Source organism: Camarhynchus parvulus, chromosome 2 (genome assembly GCF_901933205.1).
Source record: "Camarhynchus parvulus chromosome 2, STF_HiC, whole genome shotgun sequence".
Taxonomy (NCBI): Eukaryota; Metazoa; Chordata; class Aves; order Passeriformes; family Thraupidae; genus Camarhynchus; species Camarhynchus parvulus.
The window spans coordinates 5471135-5497763 of NC_044572.1; the positions used below are offsets into that span (position 1 = coordinate 5471135).

Here is a 26629-nt window from a genome sequence, read left to right on the forward strand (position 1 = left end):
ATCCCAAATAGGCAACAGTGAAGGAAAGGCATCACAACACTGATATTTTTCCTTTTCCAGATGAAGAATTCATATCTGTTATTACAAATTAGACATTAACACTTCCTATTTGGTTTTCATCTCCTTTCTCCCACACCACGCAGTTGAAATGTTTCTGATTGATGAATTTTACAACTGAGATTTCCAAATCATATCTAACTTCTCAGGAAAAGCCAGAAATTAATCTTTACCAAATCTGGTGGTGTTGTAAGAGTTCAGAAATATATTAAATATATTTCACTCATGAAACTTACTCTCTTTCTCCCAGCTAAAGCTACCATTGTATTCACCATTGTGTTTCTGTTACTATAGTGATGAAATCTCTGTAGAAACCTGGAGAGATACTGATTGCTGCATTTCATATATAATTTTTCACAATTTACCTTCCATTCCTTACTTCCTAAATGGCCATAAAATAGCACCATTTATCATAACAGATGGGTGTGTACACACATATCAACCACAGCATCATCAGGAATCACACAGAAATAAGTTGGTAGTTATTTTTAAAAGAACCAAGAAATGAAATTATTTTGTATTGGTTTTAAGTAACCATTCCCTACCTCAAAGTTATTGATAAGCTAAAACTGAAGGGCAATTTGACTCTCACTTGAAGCTGAGCAGCTTTAATTTAGATTTAACTGCTTTATACTTAATGAATATTCTTTTCTAATAGCAAGCACACACCACATGAATGTTTCACTTGTCTTTAAGTATTATTTTTCTTAAGTTGAAATATTCATTACTATCAGATATTTGCCCACTTCCATTAAGCCATTTCTGTATCATTTGTGAATGCAGATATCTCTCAGCTCTTTAAATACCTCTCCATACTTCCCCTCTAAACACCTTAATTTTTAATACTATTTCCATATTTATTCTTCACAAATGAAGAATGCATTTTGGTTTTCTTCTTCATTTAGCAAGGTTTAGATTTTGTGATGGCAGCATCCACATTTCTACTTCTTAAAATTTCTTTTAGCTTGAGGTTTATTTCCCTCTAGCTGCTCTCTGGACTTGAATTTGCTGGGGGTGGAGGAGATTCTTCACTTTTCCTATTAATGGAGTAGAGGGGACTCAAACAGCTTTGCCCTGAGTCCAGTAGGAAAATATAAGGATTTAATTTTGGACAGAGAAGGAAAAGTCAGCGCCAAAGGTTCCTCACCCTCCCCTGTCCAGCAGGGATTGTCAATTTTCTCCCCATACATTTAAGAGGAGATGGGGCACATCTAAATTCCAGTTTATTCCCAAGGCACATTTCATCAGCACAGCCAGGGGAGCCCAGAATTCTGCTTCTCTCACCTTCAACTAAATTTTTTTCAGCTCCTGAAATTCAACAACTCTGCATTTTTCATGCATGTGCTGCCTTTTGCAAGGAGCTGTGACCCAAAGCTACTTTGCCTGGCAGAGAACAGGAAATACCTGCTTTTCCAAGCAGCCACTGGGATGAACCAGGCTGCCTGCCAGGGAGGATTTAGTGACCTCCTCACCACGAGCAGCCAGTGGGCTTGGATAGCTCAGTGCACACAAGATGTGCCTGGAAAGGAACCTGTAAAAGAAAGTTTGGTTAGGAAACACCCTGGGATGGTTTTAATTCCTGAGAGCTGATCTTATCTCTGATTCAGTCTGGGCCATCTCCAGGTTAGCACAAGGGCCTGGGAAAACCAGAGATAAACATGAGATGCCTTTCTGCTTTCTTCATCGATGGGTGACAAAAATTATTTATTGTCTCTTGAAAGTGCAGGTTCTATTTCCCCGTCAGGTACAGGAGATTTACTCATAGGGACGAGTGTGGTGTTTTTGGGGTCCTCAGAGGGAGGAGGAATTGAGAATCTGACTCCATGTTCTTAGAAGGCTTATTTATTATTTTATGATATTTTATTATATTAAAGAATACTATACTAAAACTATACTAAAGAATAGAGAAAGGATAAAGACAGAAGGCTTAACAAGATACTGATGAAAAACCTGTGAATCTCTCGAGAGTCCTGACACAGCTGGACTGTGATTGGTCATTAAGTAAAAACAATTCACATGTTGGATAAACAATCTCCAACCACATTCCAAAGCAGCAAAACACAGGAGAAGCAAATGAGATATTATTGTTTTTCTTTTTCTCTGAGGCTTCTCAGCTTCCCAGGAGAAGAAATCCTGGCAAAGGGATTTTTCCAGAAAATATGACAGTGACAGAGGAGGCCAAGTCCAGCTGCTGCTTCAAATCTGCTATTCTTCTCTAACTTTGGATGAAATGTAAGGAACTTCAGGTGAAATCTCTAAATTTATGTTAAATGTAATTTGAAGTTAGCACTGGAGATGGATAGGAAAGCTGTCTGTGTAACTGGTGCTAGAGACCCTTTATGGTTTCATTCTCAAGAGTGTTCAGGAGCTTAAGTCACATTGATTGCAATGTCATTCTCACTGAAAATCCTATTTGGCATTTATGTATTTCTTTAGGGGGCAAAAATATATTTTAAAATCTACCCTTATTATTTGTCTATTCTTTCCTATGAACGGAAGGTGCAAATATTTGTACAAAGGAGGTGAACTTTACCCACCTTCATGGATACCTAAGCTTCAAACAACTCACACTTCACAAAATTAATTTCGGATGGTTTAAAAGCTATACTGGAGCTATGACAGACAGATAGCTTGGAGGGAACAAGAGATGATATGAATTTAATTTGTTCTGTACCTGATATCCCTTTTGAAGTGGGATAGTGGTGACAATTCAGATGTCAGAAGGATTAATAAGAGTTTTATCTCTTTAACCTGTCACGAAATTTCCTAAGTTCATTTGTGGATGATCTTCCTCACCGTCCCACATGTGCATCTTCCAGGGAACTCAAACTTTCTGTGCCCAAAGCCTCCAAGACAGAGTTGAACTTTCTACAGCAACACTCATTACATGTTGAACCTAATGAAGCAAAGCTCCCGACAAAAGACAGCAATTTTCCACCAGTACATCAAAAGTAGAGATCTGATGTTCCACCATGAATTCTTTGCCCCCTTCCTCACATCCCTGTGAGTTTTGAAAGAAAGGTAACTTTAAAGATTCGGCAAGAAACTGAAATTCAACAGAAAAAAAAAATAGAATTCTTCTCAGGATATTGCAGGGCTACTTCTTCCCTTGAAAGTTGCTCTTCTACCTCAACCTCTGCTTCAAAGCTGCCAAGGATTAAATAAGAAAGAATTAACAAATTATTTTATTGATCCTGAGAGTATTTGTTATAGGAAGGATCCAGCACCATGATCTCCTTTGTCAGAACTGTGCTCACATTTTTAATGCATTCTCTTGCTGGAGAGGCATCATCTCAAATTCCACCCAGAGGTCAGTTGGCTTTCCTTGGATTCACCTCATTTTAACAAATGCTGACATCCTGAAAGTGAAGTAGTACCTGTAATGATTTTATCATTCTTAGTTTTTCTCTTTAGTGTCTAATAATCATTCTATTGTATTTGCAAGGATCTCTGTGGCAGGGAGGAATGATGAATCTGACTCCATGTTCTCAGAATGCTAATATATTATTTTATGATACTATATTATATTAGAGAATAATATACTAAACTATACTAAAGAATACAGAAATGATACTTACAGAATGCTAAAAGATAATAATGAAAACTCCTGACTCTTTCCAGAGTCCAGACACAGCTTGGCCCTGATTGACCAAAGAGCAGAATCCAATGAAACAATCACCTGTGGGTAAAAAATCTCCAAACACATTCCACATGAGCACAACACAGGAGAAGCAAATGAGATAAGAATTGTTTTTCTTTTTTTTTTTTTTTTTTAGGCTTTTCAGCTTTCCAGGAGAAAAATCCTGGGCGAAGGGATTTTTCCGGAGAATGTGAATGCCACATTCATCCTTTTCTTGTGCAGCCAATGCTTAATGCAGAGATGACATCTTCTTTCTGTATTAAAAGTTCATCAGCCAGGGTAATTCAGAAATACTGGTCCTTTGGACCAGACTAATCATGAGATCACACTCTCTGTCCCTAAGCAAACCACATGGAGAAATGATAAGAGAAACTCTGGTTCCCCTGCAGGAGAGGGAGGACCCTCTATAATTACTGGAGTTCCTCCTTAGAGAGGTGGGCTCTTGCTTTCCCTTCCTGTTTTTGAAGGATAAGAAAAAATTTTATGGGCAGAAGTTTGCTATGCTATTAACTTCAGGGCCAGGGAATGAGCCTCATCCCATTTTTCTAGGAGAGCAGACACAGCTGTAAAGACAAAGATCTCTCCCATCCTACTCAACAGGGGCTTCAGCCAAGGAGGAGTTGCAGGTCTCAGGAGTCAGTGAATTTTTCCAGGCTTCTGACCTACTTCTTGTTAATATCACCATCTGTATAAAATTAATATGAATCTCAGAATCCTAGAATGGTTTGGGTTGGAAGGGATCCTTAGAGATCACTCGATTCCAAGCCCCTGCCATGGGCAGGGACACCTTCCACTATCTCAGGTTGCTATGAGTCCCATCCAGCTGGCCTTGAACACTTCCAGGGATGGGGCAGCCACAGCTTCTCTGGATAATCTGTTCCAGTTCCTTATCACCCTCACAGTAAAGAATTTCATCCTAATATCTCACCTAAACCTGCCCCTTCTCAGTGTGAAGCCATTTCCCCTTGTTCCATCTCTCCATGCCCTTGTCCCAAGTCCCTCTCCAGCTCTCTTCAGGCACTGGGAGAGGCTCTAAATCTCCCTGGAGTCTTCTCTTCTCCCGGCTGAGCAACCCCAGAACAACCATATATACCCTGAACAACCCATATATATGAATCTTACATGTACACTGACATTTTGGTTATATATGTGTAAATGTTCATGCACACACACATAAATTTACATACACACAGACAGAAAGGTAATAGCAACCAGTTTTCCCAGTGTTCCACTCAGCTTCAGTCATAGTTTTTTAGTTCACTTTTTGTGGAAACCCAGGGCACTGGGAATATTTCCCTGTCTGCTCTGGGGTGCCCTGACCCCCAGGGCAGCACTGACTTTGACCCTCATCCATGGAGAAAGTTTCCCAGACTTCAAGACAGACTGGAATCCACAAAAGTGTGAAATAGATTATAGAGAGCAGTGTAGGTGTGTCACTGGGTGAGAAATTGAGGTTTTAGGATTTTTAGTATGTTGTGGATGGAAGCAAGATGGGGGGCACAGGTGTCATCCTGGGTTTCTTCTTCGTGTTTCTTCTTCCTTCTTCTTCATGGCTTTGGGTGGCATTTTGTAATTGGGCAGAAAATTCCACATTGCAGCTCTTTGGGGTCAGTTATTGGGTTAAAAGGGAAAATAGTGAAGGTGTCAGCTCTTAATTGGATAATTTAGTCTTAGAAGACCTTTGAACAAGAGATTGTTGGCCATTTTGTGCCTTCTAATCAAAAGCTGCCAAACTCACAGTAATGTGACTGTTTTACTGATAAGAAATAATAAACACCTGAGTCCAAACATGAACTAACATCTCAAAGTGCCTTCAATCCAGTCCCAGAAAAACTGACACAGGGTACCCCCACAACTTTATAGATCCACCCTTGTATTTTTTGCACTGTACCAAAGCAGAGAATCGAAACAGATAATGAAGGAAAACATAAAGGCCAACACCTTTTTCAGACAACTGTTAGAGTGCAGGCATCCCCCACTGCGAGGCTGACAAACACATTTTCCTCCGTGTTTCCCACCCACTTTTTCCAGCCCCACTCCTGATTTTCTGTGAAAGCCTCTCAGAAACCCAGGGATGAAACAGGATCACGGAGAAATGCTCAGCTTGGAGCCTCCCCAGCTGAGGCTCCTGCCTCTCCCAGGAGATCCTGTGTAATCACTTCAGCTCCTTCCATGGCTCTCGCAGACACCTCCCTCAACACCCCCATGTACAAATAGCACAGTTCCTGGAGGAACAGCATCTCCAGAGTGCTGAGGGATCGCTGCAAGGGGGACACAGGGATGGTAAAGGCAGTGGGGAGGTTTTCCCAACTATTTCTGGGGATTCAACTGGGCTGAGATAATGCTCCTCTTGCACAGAAAGAAGTGACTCCCTGAACCTTCACTTAGAGGGATGGAGAATAATGTAAGTCCTGTGGTTTACTGCACTTTCTCTTCTTAGGAAAAAAAAAAGGTGGTTTGTGGTAGACTCTTCTATAGGATTCAGTCACCTCTTATTTGCCTAAAAATCATTAAAAACCTGAGCAGCAAATTTTTCTTCCTGAGTGGCATGAAAAAAAGTGGAATTGGGGAGGAGTGCATATTTATTTATTCCTTTGCACAGAAGTTTCCCCAGTGTGTTTGACTTGTTATTTGGCTGAAATAAGTTAACTAGGATCAAAAATAGAATCCTAGAAAGGTGAATAGGCATATAAGGAAGTTTTTTTCTGAGCATGAAAATTGTAGATAGATATATATATATCTTACCTACAAACTTCAGATTTTCTAGTCAAAGCAAAGACAGAAAAATTTCAATAACCTTAAGTTTTGTAACTTTACTCTCTCTTATATAGGTTTATGCTTGGTAATATTCTTCTGATACAGACTAACATTTGGTTTTTGAGACTTAAGAATGAGAAAGTTATTTTAAGACTTTTTGAGACTTATTTTAAATAGATATTTTTGTGTGTGTGTGTGTGAATAAGGCAGAATTGCATCTGTTTTATTTGTAGAATATGCTGTACTGTGCCTGGTGAATGCTTTGATCATGATAAACTGTGCGGCAAAATAAACTAATAAGTGAGACCTGGGAAAACTAGATGTTCTGGAGGTTCCTCCTGTGGTACAGGTGCTGCTCCTTTTCCATGTCTCAAATTTTTTGTATTACATTTTGGGTTTCTTTGTAACTTTTTTGCTTGATCTGAGATTATTTTTCATATCTACAAAAAAAGCTTTTTGAAATTTGGGTTTTCAAAATTTGAAAAGGGCTAATAGTGAATTTAATAAAGAAGGTGAGGAACCTAATGACATTATGCATGTCCTTATTAAGTGACACTATTAAATGGCATAACCTAATGCAAATGGTTTGTTCAGAGATGACTTCTGATTAGATATATTTATTATATTTAGAAAACTGTCAGACAAAAGACCATGTAATTTGAATGTTTCATTAAATTATGGAACTACTAAACCTTTGGCAACCCAAGTTAAAATTAGGATTGTTGATTCAAAATAATTTTTTTTCAAAACTTATAGTTAAAAGTATTTTTCACTGTGTTTTGGTGACAGATGAGGGGTTTTCTTTCATGGACCAGCTAAATTTTGTAATGGTCTTTGAAGAAATATTTCTCTTGCATTTTGTCCTAAGATTTTTCCTCCATATATTGAGCTGCTGAGAGACCCTTTTGTATCAAAATGTACACAATTAAAGGAATCTTCAGAATGACAAAATGACAAGTCTGTGATACTTTTGGTGCATTTACTAATTTCTGTTAATGGCAACAGTCCAAAATCCAAACCATGACTATCTACAGCTTTTGTTTGTTGTAATCAAGTCATGTTAATACAAGTTTATAGAAATATTAATCACATTAACTACTTTTGAAACACTGCTTACATGTGGAAACACGTGGTTTATTATTAATGTGACCTGTAAAAACCTAAATCTCAAATGCAAAAAAACTTCAGTTAACAACTGCAATTCTCACATGGATGTCCTTAAATTCTTGGATATTGGAGGCAGTGAGAGCATAGCTCTCATTCCTTAGTGGTGAAGACAACTCAGATTCCCCCTGTTTGCATCAAAGCTTGAGTATCCATAAAATCTGCAGCTGGTTTAGTACAGCACTGTAGAAAATATATGGTTAAAAAGCACAGCTTGCCCCCCTCCTGGCAGCCCAGTGTAACCTGCAGCACGTTCTCCTTCCTTCCACTGTCCTCCTTGGGCAGGAGCCTTTCAAGCTTGGTGAAATGAATGAATTTCCCTTTCTCCTTCTCCTTTTCCTCCTCCTCTTCCCCACTTCAGAGTGATGAAAATGAGTGATTCACACTGTCTGGTCACTTCTTAAATCTATCCCCAGACCAGCTGATATTTCTTGGTATGGCACTTCTAAATCAAAATATATTCCATTTCTTATTCAAGTTAGGAGAGGGCTGGGTCCTGACCTGTTTCTTCTCTTTGTTCTGTAAAACCTCACACCTGAGGTTTATTTCCCTGCTATCTGACCAGCACCTAACCAGGTTCCTTGATCTCAATTAATCTCAATAAGAGATTATCTCAATTCTTTGTGCAGTTGCCACCATATAAAGCCACAGTGTGGAGGATCAGTGGATTTAGATATCATCACACTTTAACCACAAATACATGCAATTTTATGAGTTAACTTTCCTGTAAAACAGCTCCAACCATAGTCCTGAGCTGTGGGGGCTCCTTGGGGTCTTCTCTACTCCCTGGGCTCCTCAGAGGTTGGAGAGATAATTCCAAATCCTGTTGTTGGCTCATGGACTTTCCAACCAACCTTTCCTTGTCTTCTGGTTACACCACTCTCCTTAGGGACAGGGATGGGCAGGGAATGCCTGGATGATGATGACTCAGTGCAAACCACACTGCCACATTTGCTGTTGGCTTTTACAATCTTGCTCTGGCCACTTTTGGAGGCTTTTGTGCTTCTTGATGACCAACAGGTTGTCTCCATGCTTTGGCTGTTTCCTTGGGGACACCAAAGCTACTAGTTAAAGTCCATGGGCTGATGTTAATGGCCAGGTGATTACACCTAACTCATCCTAACTCCAGCAGCAATGGTCATGAACAGCTTTTCATCTCTTTTCTCCCAGGTTCACTCCTGTGCTGCCACAGAGTTTCTGTGCTTCCTCAGTGCTTGCAACTGGCCATTTGACAACTTGTCAATTGACTGCTCAAGCACTTACAGAAAGTGATCTCTGCACAGATTTAAATTATTTATGATGGCAAAGTAGCTGAAAATTAGTGCCCCCTTACCAGGCAAAAGAAAATGTGACTTAACGCTTCACTAATTGCTAAGAAGGCTTGTGCTGGAAGTAGTCATTAACGAGACAATTCAGTATTAGGCAATCATGGAATTTTTATGTGTTCACAGTCTGCTGGTGACTAATGACATTTGCCCAGTCCCACCACTGACTGTAGAATCACCAATCTTTGGAAGTTTAGCAGGTGTCCATTAGTAGGGGCAGGGAGAAGAGCAGGTGTAATGGGTGCGAAGAGTTGAATTTATCTTGTCTCGCTTGAGACATCTCAGGTCATCAATTGTAGTCAACTGATGTCGGGATCTCTGCTGCTCAGAGTGACCCCGAGAAGAGTTGGAAAGTCTCTTTTCCCAGCCCGGTGCTCGAAGAAGGAGTCAGAGCTCTTCATTTCTCGGTCTCAAGGTTGTTTATTGTTCCTTATCTATAAAATTCTTCCTCCTGTCCAACCGAGGTCCACTCAGCAGGACAGTCCAAGGCGCTCTGCCTGCCCCCAGGGTGGTGTTATGTCTTTATACTAAAAACTACATGTATGATATTTACAATTACTTCCCAATACCTGTCACCTATGTTAGACAGTGAGCTTCTACTCTAAACCAATCCAAAAGTGCCAACATCACAGCAGAAGATGGAGGCCAAGAAGAAGAAGGAGAAAGGCTGGACACACCCAGTTCCCTCCATCTTGCCTCCTGAACCCCCATACCAAAAACCCCAAAATTGACTTTTTTCACTCCGTGATAATTTCACTGTTATTCTACCTAAACTGTTGTGGCTTGCAGATCTTCATCTAAGGTTGGTAATTTACTCCACAGGTCATAATCAAACCCACAGGTGTTTTGGGCTCTGTGCCAGGGTCTCTGAGCCCCCTGGCAGGGGTCTTGGCCATCCTGGACAGCCAGAGGGATGTTCTGGGTTCCCACAAACTGGCACTTCTTTCCTGAAGTAAATGTGAAAAGGGGTCTCAGCAGGCAGTGTGGGAGCTCATGGAGGTGTAGCTGTGTAACTCCAAGGTGTCTGCACTGAGGTGAAATGAATCCCACCCAGAGGGGCTTTCTGCATGAATGCTAACTGGCTTTATCAGGTGAATTATTTTGTGAAGCTCCACAGTGTTTGCTACCTTCATTCCCCAGCCCAGAACAGTAAACTGTAAATCCCAGTTTGAAGAGTGGGGATTTATCCCACACTAATGAGAAAAATCTGTTTCAATTTTTTTAAAATCTGCAATTTTTTTTTTGTTCTCTTCATGTGTCTGTGTTAATCTCTGTGTTTAGTCATCATTAGCTGCTCTGAATTCACAGTTTTGCTGATTGCAAGGAGGGTGTAGGGTCTGCCTCCCTTGGCAATCTCAGTGGAGCTGCATAGGATGGTGGAGCTCAGACCTGGAAGTTCCTTGCAGGTTACAATGGAGGAGTAACTAAATGGGCTGAAAAAGGGGTAATGTGTGCTCTCCTCATGGAGAGGCATTTTGGGGGCTGCCTTTTGCCTTTCAAATAAGAGACACACTGAGAGAGCTGAGGCTGTTCAGCCTGGAGAAGAGGAGGCTCCAGGGAGACCATAGAGCTCCTTTCAGTGCCTAAAGGGGCTCGAGGAGAGCTGGAGAGGGACTGGGGACAAGAGAATGGAGTGACAGGACAATGGATTTAAACTGACAGATTTAAACTGGATATTAGGGAGAAATTATTTTCTGTGAGGGGTGGTGAGGCCCTGGCACAGCGTGCCCAGAGAAGCTGCGGCTGCCCCATCCCTGGGGGTGTCCAAGGCCAGGTTGGACAGGGCTTGGAGCAACCTGGGACAGTAGAAGGTGTCCCTGCTCTGGACAGGGGATTGGAATTGGATGATCTTAAGGATCCCTTCCAACCCAAACCATTCTATTATTCTATGAATAGAGTATTTTCTTTCTTTTTTATGGTGACAGTTTTGTATAATGGGAAGACAAGAGGTATAAATTAAAACAAGGGGGATCCAAATGGGTTGGGACAGTCAAATATTGGAACAGGTCACTCAAAGAGGTTGTGCCAACTCTGTTCCTGGAGATTTGTCTGGATAAAGCCCTGACCTTGTGATTTACTCATTTTGAGGAACCTCCTAAATTCCCTTTCAACACAAATTATTCTGTGATTAAAAAGTTACACATGTTAAGATGCAAGCGTTATTTTAATATGTTAAATATCTTAAGAGCCATTAAGAAAATGTCAGTTTGGTTTGATTAAATCATCTGCCTCAAAACACAGAAATTATTTTGGGGAAAGAGTAGAACAGTTCTACAGAAACTTTGATCTGCTATCACTCTACTTTTTTTTTTTTTAATTAGTTCTAGAAAAATTTGACTTCTCTGGGAATTCAGGTGTAGGAAGATGCAACACAGCCCAAGTGAAGCATAGTAACAATCTGCCAAGTTAAAAAGCCAACCAAACAAAAAGAAATAGGGTAATCCTGGCCATTCTGATCATACTAATTATTTTGGTCATGCTGAACACAAGAATAATCAACATTTCCTCCTCTTTTTATAACAGGTGACAAAGCCATAAAAGCAAATAATTGAGAACAATTTTATTCATTAACTGGAATTGAATTGGAGTGATTGTTATCACAATTAAAGGAGAGAAAAATCTTTGACAATAACCTTTTTTCCTGGTCTATTCACAAAGGGTATTCCTAAAGAGGAAAACAAATTTGGAAGAAGGCATCCTTACTTACTTTGAAAATATATCTAGCTACACATTTTGGTATTTGAGAAATAATTCATAATAAGTATGTTTGACAGCTGATAGAAAAAAACATAAATGCTTTTTGTTTGTTTCTCTGTGTTTTTTTTAATTTAAATAATTATTCTTTGATCATGGTATTCTTTCATTATCAGTGTTTGGTCTTCAGGAATTCTAAGGATAAGAAAAATTTTAATTTTCAAGATATATTCAATATCACATTGTTTTGTAGGTATTTAAAGTCTTGAGAAAAGGCCCCATTGGTACTTTGTTTCTTCTGTGACATGAAGGGGAAAAATGGTTTTGAATTAACATTTTTTTCTACTTTAGGTCAAATTGCTCCATTGATATCTGCTCACATAAAAACTAAATACATCTCAACTGTCTTTTATGTGCCACCCTCCCTGAGACTATGAGTAACAGAAATTATTTTGGGGATATTTTTAAAGATGCTTGAATAAATCAGGGACATTTTGTCCCCAGTTACTCAGTTTCTAACAATTGTTAGATTTTATTCAGCATTAGGGTGATTTGCTCAGAATTTCCCATGGATGAAAAATGCAGTTTTAGCCTTTTCCTCCATGGCTTGCAGCTGTTCTCATGGAAATTTTGCTGCTGACATGTGAGACAACAAGCTCAAGGCTTGATTTCCTTCCCCTAATGTTTGAAAAATTAATTTTTCCATAAGCGTTTGAAGCAATTTATAAAACCACCAGGAAAGATCTCCCTGCCTGCTCTCCAGCTCTGGCAAAGAACTCCAGGCTCTGTGTGCCCTCCTGCTTCCTTCTGGTTCCCCATCCTTGGCTTTAGCCAGCAAACTCTTGTTTTCCTAGAATCTCCTCTGCCCTGGAATAGTCTTGAGGGAAAATGGTGTGAGAATCAAAGTTTATTTTCTGGAAGGTTACAAGATGGTTTCTTGGAAGGGAAGGCATAAAACCGCAATGAAATCTGCAACAAACACAGAATTTTAATGGTGAACTTTTGGAATCAGGTAAACTTTTATGGAAGTGGAGGGATGGGTATGTTTGGAAAATTTGGCACAAAGCCTAATAAAAGTAATTACTGTATTCCCTCTGTGCATTGCACAGAAATTGCATCTTTTCATGCATCATTCACAGCTCCCATTACTGATACCACAACATCTGAATTACTCTGAGCATCAACAAAACAAACACCACTTTGTCCAGATGAAGGCTTGAAATCTTGTGAGTGGATGTTGTAGTTTTTGTTTTTGCTGTAATACTACACACAGCTTCCAGACTGTTAACCTGATATTGAAAAGCATGGAATAATGAGTATTCTTGCCTGACTGTCCTATTTCTCTTCCAGAAATGATGTTAATTTGTGCTGGGAGCAAGGGTTACTTCTCATATTCATAATTTTGTGTGCTGCTTTAATGGGAGAGGCAGGCAGACTGCAAAAATGGAGCAATTTCACTGCAGTTAGTTTGGCACTGGCCTCCAGCTGTTGTTCTCACAGCAATGGTTTCCTACAGCTCAGCAATGTGAGGTCAACTGAAATCATGTTGTATCTGGGGAGAAAGGAAAAGGCATTGCATGACGGGGAAGGTACAGGCAGTCAGGACATACAGAAAAATTGTTTACAAAGAAAAGCAAAGCCTCTTGGTTCAGGCTGTGCTTTCCTGGGGTGTTCCATGTAGTGTCTGGAAAGGAAAGGTGGAAGAATAGGTTGTCTGGCAGGAGGACTTAAATTTCAAGATTAAGCTGTCACTGCTGTTGTGGAGTCAAATTTGAAGCATGCTTGAGGGGGTGGTGGCAGCTTCTGAATGAAAAATCCTGGCTGTGTGCCTCTAAGGTGATCTTCTGTGCCTGCTCAGCACAGGGAGAGCCCTCAGCCAGGTGGGTTCATTGCACAGTGGGGCTGCACTGGCTCAGGAGTTCCCTGACCCCTTACTGAATTAACAGTGTCCACCCAGAGGTCATAATCAAAGAAAATATTTTGGAGAAATCTCCTGGCAGAGCATACACTTGGGTTGTGTTTAGCGGATGGATTCTATCCAAAACCTGGCCAGATTTCTTAATCAAAATGCAAAGCGTTTTACTAGCTTGTTCTCAATATTTTTGTTCTGAGAGGAAGGCATAAAATATAAACCTTGTCAGATCAAGTATTTCTGTGCTCTGTGGATCACAAATTAAATCCTCTTGGATGCTGCTCATTCCTGTGCTGGCTCCACTAGAATGGACTTTCCATCTGAGTCTTCCTATCTGCATTAGTTAATTCAATACTTGATCCTCCTGTTGCTGACATCTTCCACGTGTTTGATGTTGCAGTTGGATGAGTTTTACTGTCCCATTTCCAAATACTGGGCTGAACCAGAAGAGTAGAGTTTTTTCCTGAGCAGCTGAAGAGCATTTAGGATAATGTGTATCTTATATGAAGTGCTCCAAATACACTCTTAAGTTTATAGAGGTTTGCTCCTATCCTATTTGTGCATATAATCCAAAAAAATACTCATCAGACATCTCACTGAAAAAGGTGTTTATCATATATTTTCTTCTTTTTTTTTTCCTTTGTAAAAGCTGATGGCTTAGAAAGTTGGTGTTCCTTAGCCATGCATGGGCAAACAGTTGTTTCATTTCCATAACTTGCCTGTTTTGGAGTTCCTTGACTTCCTTTCTACTTGTTTCTATTGCTTGGACAGAATTAGTGACAGGAAGAGAAGCATGAAAAATGGCTGAATTCTTGGTGCCTGGTACCAACAACTTCCGCAGGTTCACTCAGGAATCCTTGGCAGCCATCAAAAAGAGAATTGCTGCCAAAAAGAAATGTCCAAAAAATACCACAGAGCAGAAACCTGAGGAGAAGGATCGTCCTCAGCTTGACCTCAAAGCTTTCCAGAAGTTGCCAGCTCTCTATGGAAATCCTCCTCCAGAGCTCATTGGGGAACCACTGGAGGATCTCGACCCGTACTACAAAGATCATAAGGTTAGAGCCAACCAAGATACTTGGGTTTTATTTTTAATTAATTAAATTTAAATTAAATTAATTTATTGCATTGCCAAAAGTTTCTGTGGGCAATCAGTCAAAGAGTTCTGCTTGCATTCCTTTATACAAATTCTCATCCCTTTCTAGGTTAAACAATGCATGCAGTTGGCACAGCTGAGTGTTGTGCTGTAATCTTTTTTTAAAAAAGCTTAACTTTAAACTTTAAGAATGAAATAATATGAAATAATTTAAGATTTTAATCAGGATAGAAGCAGAAAAAATAAACTGGATAAAGGAAGAAAAGGGGAGTTTAGAAAGAAATTATAATAATTAGAAGTTATAGAAATTTTATACATTTTGTACATAATTTTGCACCTTTTCATAAATTCCATAATTTTGAACAATGTGTTTCACTCCATCTCAATGCTTTTGTTCCACTTACACATACAACAAATGATACTTAAGCATAAAGATTATTTTAAAATGATTGCTGATGAATCTTTACAACCTCCTGATTCAAGCCCCATATTCCAGTTGGGACATACTGAAGAATATGATTTTCAATAACAAACAGAGAAATGGAAATTAATCCATTGGGAATTATGCTTTTTGCTTGAGAGGAGGTTAGACATTGAGCTAATTTCTACAGTCTAAGAGCTAGAGGATCACTGTCAACAATAGAAAATAATGAAAGAGGCTGCAGTTCTTCCTTGCACCTCTTGTATATCTTGAGTCAATGAGGGGTTCGTTCTATTTTGAGAGAATAATCATAAGCAAGATTAGTTCTGTGCACAGCTCTTGGCAAATCACAAAGCTGAAAAAAGAAATTTGTGCTAAGGAATAATTTGCAGCCTGAGAGTTGAAGTTTCTGATGAAAGGATAGCAAATTTATTCAGCCTGTCCAGTTAACCAGGCTAAAGTGAAATTCAAGCTCTTGCTCATGACTGACACAACAGGACAAAAATGAGTTTTGTGTTCAACTTCCTGACAAATTCTTGTTTGTTTATTTTTAAAAGGTTTTCATAGTGCTAAACAAGCAGAAAACAATCTACAGATTTACCGCTACACGTGCCCTGTGGATTTTCAGTCCCTTCCACCCAATACGAAGAAGAGCAATTAAAATTTTAGTACATTCATATCCTTTTACTGGCTTTATTCACTCTTTTTGATTATAAAACCCTACATAATCCTGTACTTTTGAATTTTATAGATTGAGTTAATCTGGTCTTTTCCTCACTATTTCGATACATTCTAATTATGAATCGCCTTAGATATTATTAGGTGATTACTATTAGCTATTATTAGGTGATTCTGGTGCTTTTGTGATACTTAGAAATAAGTTTTGTGAGTATTTGGCTTATTAAGCAAGATTTTCTACAGAATTGTGTTTTCAGCTCGGATATTGATTTCTTGATGTGTCATAAACAAGTATCTCATTCTGAAGCCTTTCCCAGTGAGAAGATTGATAAGATTGCTAAGATCTCTCTCCTCTTTTTCATCTTCTGCTTTCCCAAATGTGGGAATTAAATTCCACTTATGTGCCAAAGCTGATCAACCATTGGCCAGTTTTGAGAGAAAAGGTTGAGTTAGTCAAACACACACAGGAAAACACATAGAAAAACCCATGTAAACTTACTTTCTCTGGGAAATAAGATTTAAGAAGTGTACATGTGGTATATGAAAGTAAATATTTCCCAAATTCTGTTGCAGGGAATGCCTTGGGAATATAAAGGTAATATAGATCCCAGCACATATATCAAATTTAGGGGTGGGAATCACAAGTGCATTGCTCCAGTTTAGCACTGAGGAAGGACACCTGAGCTGTGGCTTCAGACTGAACCAGACCCAGAGTGGAGTCTGTGATGTCCCTGTGTGGATTTCAGTTTTCCAGCCATCTGTGGTGTGACGTAACCTCAACGACTCGAGGTTGTCATCACAGCAGTGTGCAGACATCCCTGGAACAGCAGTGCCCCTCATGTGAGGCTTTCTCTGGGTGGATTTTGGCTGACATTGGCATTTCCATGAGTGGCTCAGCACCTTCTAACAGCTGGACCATGCCTAGAGCTAAAGCCAGGATATTTTTTTTGGTGGGGATGGAGAGGACGGATAATGGCAAAGATGGATGTCTTTTCCATACTCATCTACCCTATGGATTGCCCACATGTGTGGTATAACAAGGCATGAGATCCAGCTCCAGAGTCATGTGCTTGAGCTTTGGTGTCCACATATGAGGTCGCTGCCCAAGCTGCTGTTCTCTGGGCCAGCAGGCCCCAGGCAGCACCTGGGGACCCCCTAGAGTTGGCTAAGCATGGGTATCTCAATATAAAACCCCCATTCATCTATTAGAGAGCATCCAAAGGAGGGCAGTGAAGATGGTGAATGGTTTGGAGGGGAAGCCACATGAGGAGGGGCTGAACTTGGTCTGTTCGGCCTGGAGGAGACTGAGGGCAGACTCACTGTGGTCTTCAGCCTCATTGTGAGGGGCAGTGGAGGGGCACACCCTGATGTCGTTGCTTTGGTGAACAGTGACAGGACTTGAGGAAACAGCTGGAGCCAAGCCAGAGGATGTTTAGGTTGGATATCAGGAAAAGGTTCTTCACCCAGGGGTGGCTGAGCACTGAACAGGCTCCCCAAGAGAGTGGTCAGAGCACCAGTCTGAAGCAATGCTCTCAAGCACATGATGTGACTCTTGGGATGTCCTGAAAAGGCCCAGGACTCGGCCTTGATGATCCTGATGGGTCCCTTCAAACTCAGCATATCCTGTGATTCTATGATCTAGAGTTGTTTGAGACTCCTGCAATCACCTTGTCAGACTTCATGCAGTCCTTTGGAAGAGAAGAGCTTTGTCAGGTCAGAGGTAGGTTTGGGCTCCACCTGTGTGATTTGGGCAAGTGTTTAACCTGTATGCCAAAAATGAAACTAAAATTGCATCCTTCCATCCAGTCCTAAAGTGGTTGAGGGTCCTTTTTCCAGGCTGGAAATGCTTAGAGCAGCAGATCTGTAATCAATACAGAAATCCCTGAATAACAGCAGTAGTGTGTTGTCATCTAGCATGGCTCAAAATCACTGAGTACCTGTGCATGCTGTTCTTACAAGTGCTTTAAACAAAAAGCCAGATAATATCAGCCAGTGACTGATGCAATGTTTAGTTACATTTCTGAATCCATGTCATATTCTTTGCCTTCACTCCCATGACTTACATTGTTCACCTGGTTTATCATGTGCACCATCATAACTAATTGTGTATTCATGGCTCTGTCTGAGTCATCTAAGTCTTCATCACCTTCATGGAACACATATGTTGAGTAAGTATCTGTGGGTATGTATATTTTTTATTTATGTAGTTGTACTGAGCTATTGAGACTTGACACTTTCACTCGAGATAATTTGTGGGAGATTTAAAAGGAAAGTTACTTGTCTTAAGGGGGTTTTGAAATTTAGATTTTATTTGAGGAAGTAGTTTTGTCTTTAAGCCCAATATATACAATAATTTTGATGTTATAGGAGAGAGTAAGTACAGATTAAATTCCACTGTTGAACTGGCTTCATGTCTGTTCTGCTGCTCCAGTTTTCCCACTTTCTGAAGTTATTCAGTAATTATTTTCTCTCTATCAAGATGTATTTCCTGTTGTTACTGATGCTGATTGAGCACACGGGAGTTGCTGTCTTTCAAAATTCTGGATAATTATATTGAAATGCTGAGTTTTGCTCTAAAAAAATGTTCTGTCAGAAGCACTTGGCCTGCAGAGTGCTGTTAGAATGGAAAGCTTTTACCTTTGGTGCTGCCAACACCTACAATGTTAAATTACAATAAATCCATGTTTTGCAGTCAGTCTTGAAATGTATAATGCCCTGGATTTGTTGGTTTTTGGGGCTTTTTTAGAGACTATTTCAGCTGTCACTTTTTCACTTTGGCAAAAATTCTAGAATATAAATACTGATGATTCTAACACCTAACATGAAGGAGAAGATTCCCAAATACTTAGTATTAAAAACATGTTTAAAAGTATTTTTTTACTACATAATATTAAATGACTGAACAGCTTGGAATGGCAAACTGTCATGCAAGCAGAAACAAGACTCTGCATGGTATTAAAACACCAGAAGATGCTGAGGTGCTTCTCTACCTATGAGAGAGTTAAAGGTTGGATCAGAGTTGTATCTGCTGTTGACATCAGCTACCATTCAAATGCATTTCAAGAATAATTTCAGAATACTTCTTTCCAAATAAAAAGGAAAGCATTACATCCATATAATTTCTTAGTGCATTTGCTGACTACCAAATGAAAGCCTTTTGAATTCTGTAGGGATATCACTGCCTCCTTGAAATTATAAGTGCACTCAGTTAAGTCCAGAAGAGCTTTTACTGATAATTTTCCGTTAATAAGAATAATTGCCATCTTAAATTGAAAACCCTCTACTCTTGTATTCCTCTAAGTGTTTTCAATTTTCTACACAGAAATGGTTGTTGTGTGCCCAAAGGAAATAACACAACACATCACATGTTCACTTGGCCACTTGAAACTGGAGGAAGATAGAAATTTGGATCTTTATTTTACCTAGTAACTGGGAGTCTGGTGTTTCTGAAATTATGGGGCCTCACATGAAAGAATTTGGAAAAAATTGTCAAATGCCAAAAAGTGTGTCGTGGGTTGCACATCAATAGCCATGTCCAGGTTGCAGTCAGCTGTTGTCTCCAGCTCCATGTGACCCAGATACTGATGGAATACACTGAAATCCAGCAGAAATCTATTTGTTCTCTCCAGCATTGTCTCAGTTTGCTGGCCCAAACATTAAATAATCTGACTGTGCCTCTTCTGTTGAGTGCTAACACCGCTCTTTCCATTTGGCTCTTTTCTCCCCTCCTTAGATTTACTTTCACTGGCATTTACACTTTTGAATCATTGATAAAAATATTGGCAACAGGATTCTGTCTAAATGAATTCACTTTCCTCCGGGATCCCTGGAACTGGTTGGATTTCACCGTTATCGTCATGGCGTAAGTGGCAACAAATAAAATATGGATTACCTGCCTCCTCTCTCTGTGCTAGAAATTCTCATTGCTGTGGTGCAAAAGGCTGTCTGTGGTCTAAAAACCAGCCCATGGCTCCTAATTGCACCTGAAACTGTCTAAAACATTGACTTTTCCCCTCGTTTAGCACTCCCTGTATTACAATAATGTTTTAGTCTTTCAAGAAGGGAACAGAGCTGTGCAGAGCAAGATATTCCCAGTGGTATCTGTGAATGGATGTGTTGAGACTGGTGAAATGTAAGAGCTGGGTATAAATACAGACTTGCTGAATGAATGAAAGTATAATTTTGCAGTTAGGGTGATGGGTATAGACATCGGGATAGTGGATTAAATTACAGCTCCATCTCAAAAAATCATAGTTAAAGCCTGATTTTCTGGTAATTAGCAAGCTTCTATATCCTGGTTAAATGCAGCTACAGAAGGGAGATCAAAACAGCTCAGCCAGCATTTGTAAATTCATAATATTGAGTGGTATCTTTGTATTTTAAATGAATGATGTCTAAAGATGCTCACACAAAAGCAGCTGCGCAGAAGCCATGAGCCCCCTCAGAAGGAAAATCTAATAATGAAGAAATACATTTCTATTTTATAAGTCTTCAGACAAATCCTTGATATGTAGATTTTAATGCTTAAATTATGCTTGGAAAGGTTGACATCCAAGAATGACCACTGTAAATAACTGCCCTGTTAACTCTGTTCAAGCACTTGGTATTTCACATCTGCTCTCTACAGGTATGTGGGAGCATTCAGTGACCTGGGGAGTGTGTCAGTCCTCCGGACTTTCAGGGTTCTCAGGGCTTTAAAAACCATTTCTGTAGTCCCAGGTAAGAAATCTTACTTGCTGAGTGCTTTCTTCTACTTACAACTCATTCATTGCTTCGTTCAAAATTTTGGCTTTTGCCTTTATTTTTTTTCCTGTGTCTTTCATGAGTTGAAGACACAGCTGAATTTGTGCACACAAAAAGTGTCTCAGTTCATCTGTCCCAGCCAGAATGAATCAAGTGTTAGAAAGAATATCAAATATAGTTTGTTTTCATTATGCTTTTATAGATACTGTTCAGAGTTTATAATGTCAGTTTTACAGAATGTGCTTTTCGCTGATGTGTGTGTTGTTGTTCCACAGAAATAATTCTGCATATTGAAAACTCTTTACCACTAATTATTTTACATCATCAGTCCATGCCAGGAGAGGTTCAGATTGGATATAATCTTCAGAAATTACCAGTGTTGGAAGTATAATTTGAATTATGCATATTACTTTTCGTGGATAAAGAAAACTAGACAATCTCTGGTTTGCCATCTTTGCATGCATATTTTTCAGGGATTAGAGGAACATCTTAAAATTGTAGGGTCAAAGAAAGGAGGAAAAAAATATTTCTCTCATATTAGTTGCTCTCACCCTAGATATGCTTGTATTTCAAATATATTTGCCACATACTATCCAGTAATTCTTATACTTTGGCTTTTATGCATTGTTTTAACTCTAATCAAGTAAGATATTTGAATCTCAGTTTTTCATCCTGTTTTTTCCTTTTTACATTGTCTTTTTAGGGCTCAAGATCATTGTAGGGGCCCTTATCCAGTCTGTTAAGAAGCTTGCTGATGTGATGATCCTGACTGTTTTCTGCCTGAGTGTTTTTGCCCTCATAGGCCTCCAACTTTTTAAGGGCAATCTCAGGCAAAAGTGTATCAGGAACACTACAGAGTTTTGTAATAAAACATGGGAAAGTTATGAAGAGTTTATTAATGATTCAGGTAATTTTTTCTCCCTAATTCTTCTTTAGATGATGCTATAGACACCTATGCACACACGTATAATCACTGCTGTGAATTGGGATGTTTTGATTGATGTTTTGATGAGTAACTACCTGATAATGGCATTCTGATTGCCAGAGCAGCTTGCAGGCATCCAGGAATGCACCCCTTCCCTTCATTATAAGAAAAAGCACTCCCAAATTTTCCAGTAACATCCAGATCTGTTTCCCTGAATGACATGACAATAACTGAAACATGCATTAGCTCGTTCTCTGTTGTAATTCCCCAAAGTTCACCTTTTACTACAGGCTGAAGAGCCCCTGTATCTTCATTTTCCTGCTCAGTGAGAACTGCTCCTCAGCTTAAAACAGAGGGATTTGTTGAAAAGTCAAATTGCTTACTTCTTGACATCAAATATATCTTATTTTATGTCTTATATAAGATATCTACAATACATATGTTTCATGTTTACACCTCGGCTGAGGCTGGCGATGGAACCATGGAGCAGAGATCTGAAAATGCATCAAAGCATTCTCAGAGGAACACCTGTAAGATGCAATTCAGAATAGCAAAGCAAAGCCTTGTGTTAAAGGAGAAGACTCAATACATGTGAAAAAAACCAGACTCAAAATAATCCATGTCTGTGCCAGAAATATGAAAGCTTGATCACTGAAAAAAATCTATCCCAGTGAGTTCAGACACAGTAGCAGTTGTACAGGGAGAGAAGAATTTTCATAGGAGAACTCTGGAAATGCATGAAAAGTCACCCAGAATTGCTGTTTGTCCACACTCTCTGTGGGAGATTTGTTCAGACAGGATTTCTTCAATAACTTCACAGTCCAGGGGAAGAAAGTGTAGAAAAGATTTTTGAGGAAAACCTTTTTTTTTCCTTGTTCCTACCAAAAGACCACACATAAAAACCAAGTCATTTACATGTACAGAATGCTGTAAAAATCATAATTGAAAGCAAACTTGAGCAGGAATCAATCAGTGACTAGAACACCATAGCAGAGACCATGGACGAGACAAAATTGGGCTGAAAATGCTGATTTTCTGTGCTGAAGAACAAGAAGCAAAAATATCTATTTTTTAGTATATGCAGAACATTGAAGCTGTATAAACACAATGAGATGGAGAAAACAGCTCGAGAAATATAAAATCTGGGTTGCTTCACAACCTTTGTGTTGTTCAAACCCTATGCCAAAAGGAATTGGAGAGCCCAGACAGGTTTAATGCTTGGCAGATGACTTTTTTATAGGATTTAGGATATACAGCCCTATAAGCCCAGTCTTCTATAAAACTATTTTTATATACTTTTATGGACAGTTTTTTTCCTGATTTTGTGGGAAATTCCCATCTCCCACATGGAGAACTATATGTTATTGTGATTCTCTGAAGTTCAATTGCTGAATTTTTTTTTAAACTTTTTTTTTCAGTTTGCAGGAGGGGAGCTGAGCAAAATTCCAGTGGAAAGTAGCTCAGATAGGGATTAATTCCTTTATGGGGCATTTACATGGTATGGCAGAGCTGATATCAAAGGTTCCTGGTGGCTCTGAATCATGCTGACTTATCTGATGAGCACAGGAGAGGCTTGAGAAGCACCAGGGACATGTGAGACCTCCCTTACATCTGGGATAATAAATCCCCACCTTAATGGAGATAATTGGCTATTAGCTAAAGCTTTTACTTTCATTCTGCTGATAACAGAGTAACTAATGCTAAGAGAAAGAGGGGAAGAGTTCAAAAAGGGCACAGCTCCAGCATCCTAATGGATAAATCTGCATTTCTCAGCTAAGCAGGGCTAGGAGCTGCCTTTTGGCTCTGCAGTGGTGGATATTCACACAACCAAATATTCTTTCTTCCCCCTCAGAACTGGACTTTTTGCTGTTCATTGGGAACAGAAGTGGTCTGTTCTACTCCTAGCAATGTTTGCACACATTCTTGGAGAGGGGTAATTGCTACAGGCCAGAACTCTGCCAGTTTGTGCCAACATTTAAAAATATTGGAAAATATTTTAGCAAATATTGGGTTGGTTAAACATTTCTGTTAGATGTTAGGGAGAAATTCTTTATTCAGAGAGTGGTGACGTCCTGGCACAGGGTGCCCAGAGAAGCTGTGGCTGCCCCTGGATCCCTGGAAGTGTCCCAGGCCAGGTTGGACAGGGCTTGGAGGAACCTGGGATAGTGGAAGGTGTCTCTGCCCATGGCAGGGGGTGGAACGAGATGAGTTTTACAGTCCCTTCCAACCTGAACCACTCCTGGATTCTGTGACTGCATTTGAGCCTATGTCTTCCAATTCTTCATTTCCTTTATACAGACATAGCCGAAGAGATAATAACTGTAAAAATTCTGCATTAAAGGAGTGCCTTCAGTCTGAAATTCGTGCATACACATATTCATGCTTATAAATGAGGCCAGGGCATCCTGCAATCTGGTGCAGTTAATGTGAGCATGGGAAACCTGTGCTCTCACTCTTACAGGTCACTGGTTACTCATCACTACTAATATTAAATGATAGAGGATTCAGGCTAGAAAGTGCTCTGGGTTTAATTTTTTTCCCCTTTTTTTTAAATAGATGACTTTGCTAGGAAAAATGGTACTGTGGATATTTTGCTGTGTGGTCATGGTGCTGGGTGAGTGACTTAAGATTATTTCTTCCTTGGAAGTTTTCTCTGCCTCAGTGCTCCTATATTTGCTCAGTCATGTGAGACAAAAGCAGAAATTCTAAGCTTTCCTTGAATGCAGAAACAGGAACACAGAAAATAAAGTATAGCAGTCAGATAATTTAATTCTTGTAGGGAATGAAATATGAACTTGCAGTTGGCTTATTCAGATCTAATTGGTCTTTTAGACTTTCCTGAAGTGTTGTTTTCCTTTTTCCCATGCATATGTGAGAGAACTGAAAATGTGAAAGATCTGAGGTATAGCACAGGACAGACACTCCTCTCTGTGAAGGCTCATGAGCATTAAACTGGAAAAACAAAAAAAGAATTTTGGAGAGCAGGTTTGGGCAGAGAGGGAGATGTGGCTGCTTTGCAGCAAGGGGCAGGGGATGAGGACTGGTGATGAGGGGGCTGTCCTGGGTTGGTGGTCTACTCCAGCCTGTCTTCTTCCTGTGTTTCTGGATTGTGGGTGCTGCTTTTTCCATCCCTCCTTCCAGCTAATACTACCTGAAGTAGAAAATTGTTTTGCAGTCTAATGAACTGCAGAGCTGAAACATAATCAGAGCTCTTACATAAAGCTGAAGTTTTCCTTGAAATCTGCACATTTTTAAGAGCTCCACTTTTTGTTATTAATTCTAGGGACTGTCCTCCTGGCTATAAATGCTGTAGAATTGGCCCAAATCCTGATTATGGTTTCACCAGTTTTGATACATTTGGCTGGGCTTTTCTCTCCTTATTCCGCCTGATGACCCAAGACTACTGGGAGCGTCTGTACCAACAGGTACCAGTTTTGTGCATGGCTCAGAACTGATCTTCATTAGTTGAAGCAGAAAATGTGTAGAGAGGACAAGAAACCTCAAATAAAAGCAATAGCTGCAAGTCATCAAGCCCACATCTTCCCTTCTGCCTGTGACTCCTGGAAAAAGAATGCTGAAGTGCTTCCCAGCTCTTTCACCTTGCTCTTGGAAAAAAGTCCTAAAAGAGTTCTGTACTGTCCTTCAAAAATGTAAAAATGCCTCCTTGATTGTCTCAATGGGATGTACAATCAATGATTCATCTGTGAGGGTGTTGCTGGATGAACCCTTGTTACCAATGGCAGGTGCAACCCCAGGACAGGGTTGGCTGGGAGCATGGCAGTGACTAAAATAGGGACAGGTACAACAGGAGTGGTCAAAAAATCAAAGTTTAATAAAGGAAAATAAAAGGGGTGCTAGCAATAAATGCACAACAAAAACATAACAGTACACTGTAGGGAGCTACTCCAGAAAACTATGAAATGAGGCAAACACAAACTTTAGATATAGAGGGCCGGGAACCAAAGAACAAAGAGAGACAGAAACCATACCTTGTATAGAACACAAGACTAACCAATCAGAAAGCAGGGTGCATAACATCACCTTATATGGAATAACTTAATCTGCATAACTGCTCCCATCATTCCTTTCTTCTCACCCTAACTTGTGGGGAATGTCCAGAGCCGGTGGTGTAGTCTTCCATGGGCCTTCCCTCTCCCTGTGACTCCTGGAAAAGCAATGCTGAAGTGCTTCCCAGCTCTTTCACCCTGCTCTTGGAAAAAAGTCTTAAAAGGATTCTGTACTGTCCTTCAAAAATGTAAAAATGCCTTCTCCATTGTTTTAATGGGATTTACAATGTGAGGGTATCGGAGGAGGGAGGAAGACAGGGAAGAACAGCAAAGAAATTTATAATTCCATTTAAGCTTCCTGAAGCATTGTGTCTAGGAAGCTCAGTGCTTTTGAAGAAAAAGAGACACATTGTGTTTCAGAGACACATTGAAAGCCTACCTGGTGCTTTTTGTGGTAATGTTTATCTCTGGGGTGTGTTGCTTGCAGACCCTCAGAGCTTCTGGGAAGGTGTATGTAGTCTTCTTCATGATGGTCATCTTTCTGGGCTCATTTTATCTAGTCAACTTGATTCTGGCTGTAGTAACAATGGCATACGAGGACCAGAACAAGGCCACCATTGCTGAAACTGAGGCAAAGGAAAGGAAATTTCGGGAAGCTATGGAATTACTGCAGAAGGAGCAAGAGGTATGTAAATTATTCACTTGCAAGTGTTTGTCTCATTGTTCTGTTTTTGGTCAGGTTTAGGTTGGAAGGGCAGGTTTAGGTTTGGAGGACACATTCTAAATCTCCATTAAGGGAAATATAGGTTGGATATTAGGAAAAAGTTCTTTACAGAAAGGGTGATAAAGTTCTGGAATGGCTGCCCGGGGAGGTGGTGGAGTGCCCATCCCTGGGTGTGTTTAACAAAGCCTGGATGTGGCACTGGGTGCCAGGGTTGAGTTGAGCTGTTGGGGCTGGGTTGGATTCAATGATCTTGAAGGTGCCTTCCAACCCAGACATTCTGGGAATTCTCTGAATTCTGTGGAAGAGACCTTAAAGATCATCTCACTCCAAGCCCCTGCCATGGACAGGGACACCTTCCACTAGACCGGGTTGCTCAGAGCCCCACCCAGACAGAAGAAAAAGCATCACTCCCTGTGTACAGCTGTATATAAAAACCACTCATGGAAACAGGAGCAAGTGATAACTTATTGAAATTTGTGATTCCTGGAG

General features: G+C 40.0%; 1 protein-coding gene across 1 annotated transcript in view; it reads left to right on the top strand.

The window, feature by feature from the left end:
• Window positions 1–6019: 6019 nt before the first annotated feature.
• LOC115917272 (sodium channel protein type 5 subunit alpha-like) overlaps window positions 6020–26629 on the top strand; it is a 42213-nt gene continuing 21603 nt past the window's right edge. Inside the window, exons 1-10 of the mRNA XM_030971094.1 lie at window positions 6020–6101; window positions 14321–14604; window positions 15621–15739; window positions 17805–17909; window positions 19475–19603; window positions 20369–20460; window positions 21188–21391; window positions 23966–24023; window positions 24693–24834; window positions 25904–26101. Of these exons, the coding sequence (XP_030826954.1) occupies window positions 14350–14604; window positions 15621–15739; window positions 17805–17909; window positions 19475–19603; window positions 20369–20460; window positions 21188–21391; window positions 23966–24023; window positions 24693–24834; window positions 25904–26101 (1302 nt within the window). The 5' untranslated portion in view covers window positions 6020–6101; window positions 14321–14349. The remainder of the gene's footprint in view (window positions 6102–14320; window positions 14605–15620; window positions 15740–17804; window positions 17910–19474; window positions 19604–20368; window positions 20461–21187; window positions 21392–23965; window positions 24024–24692; window positions 24835–25903; window positions 26102–26629) is intronic.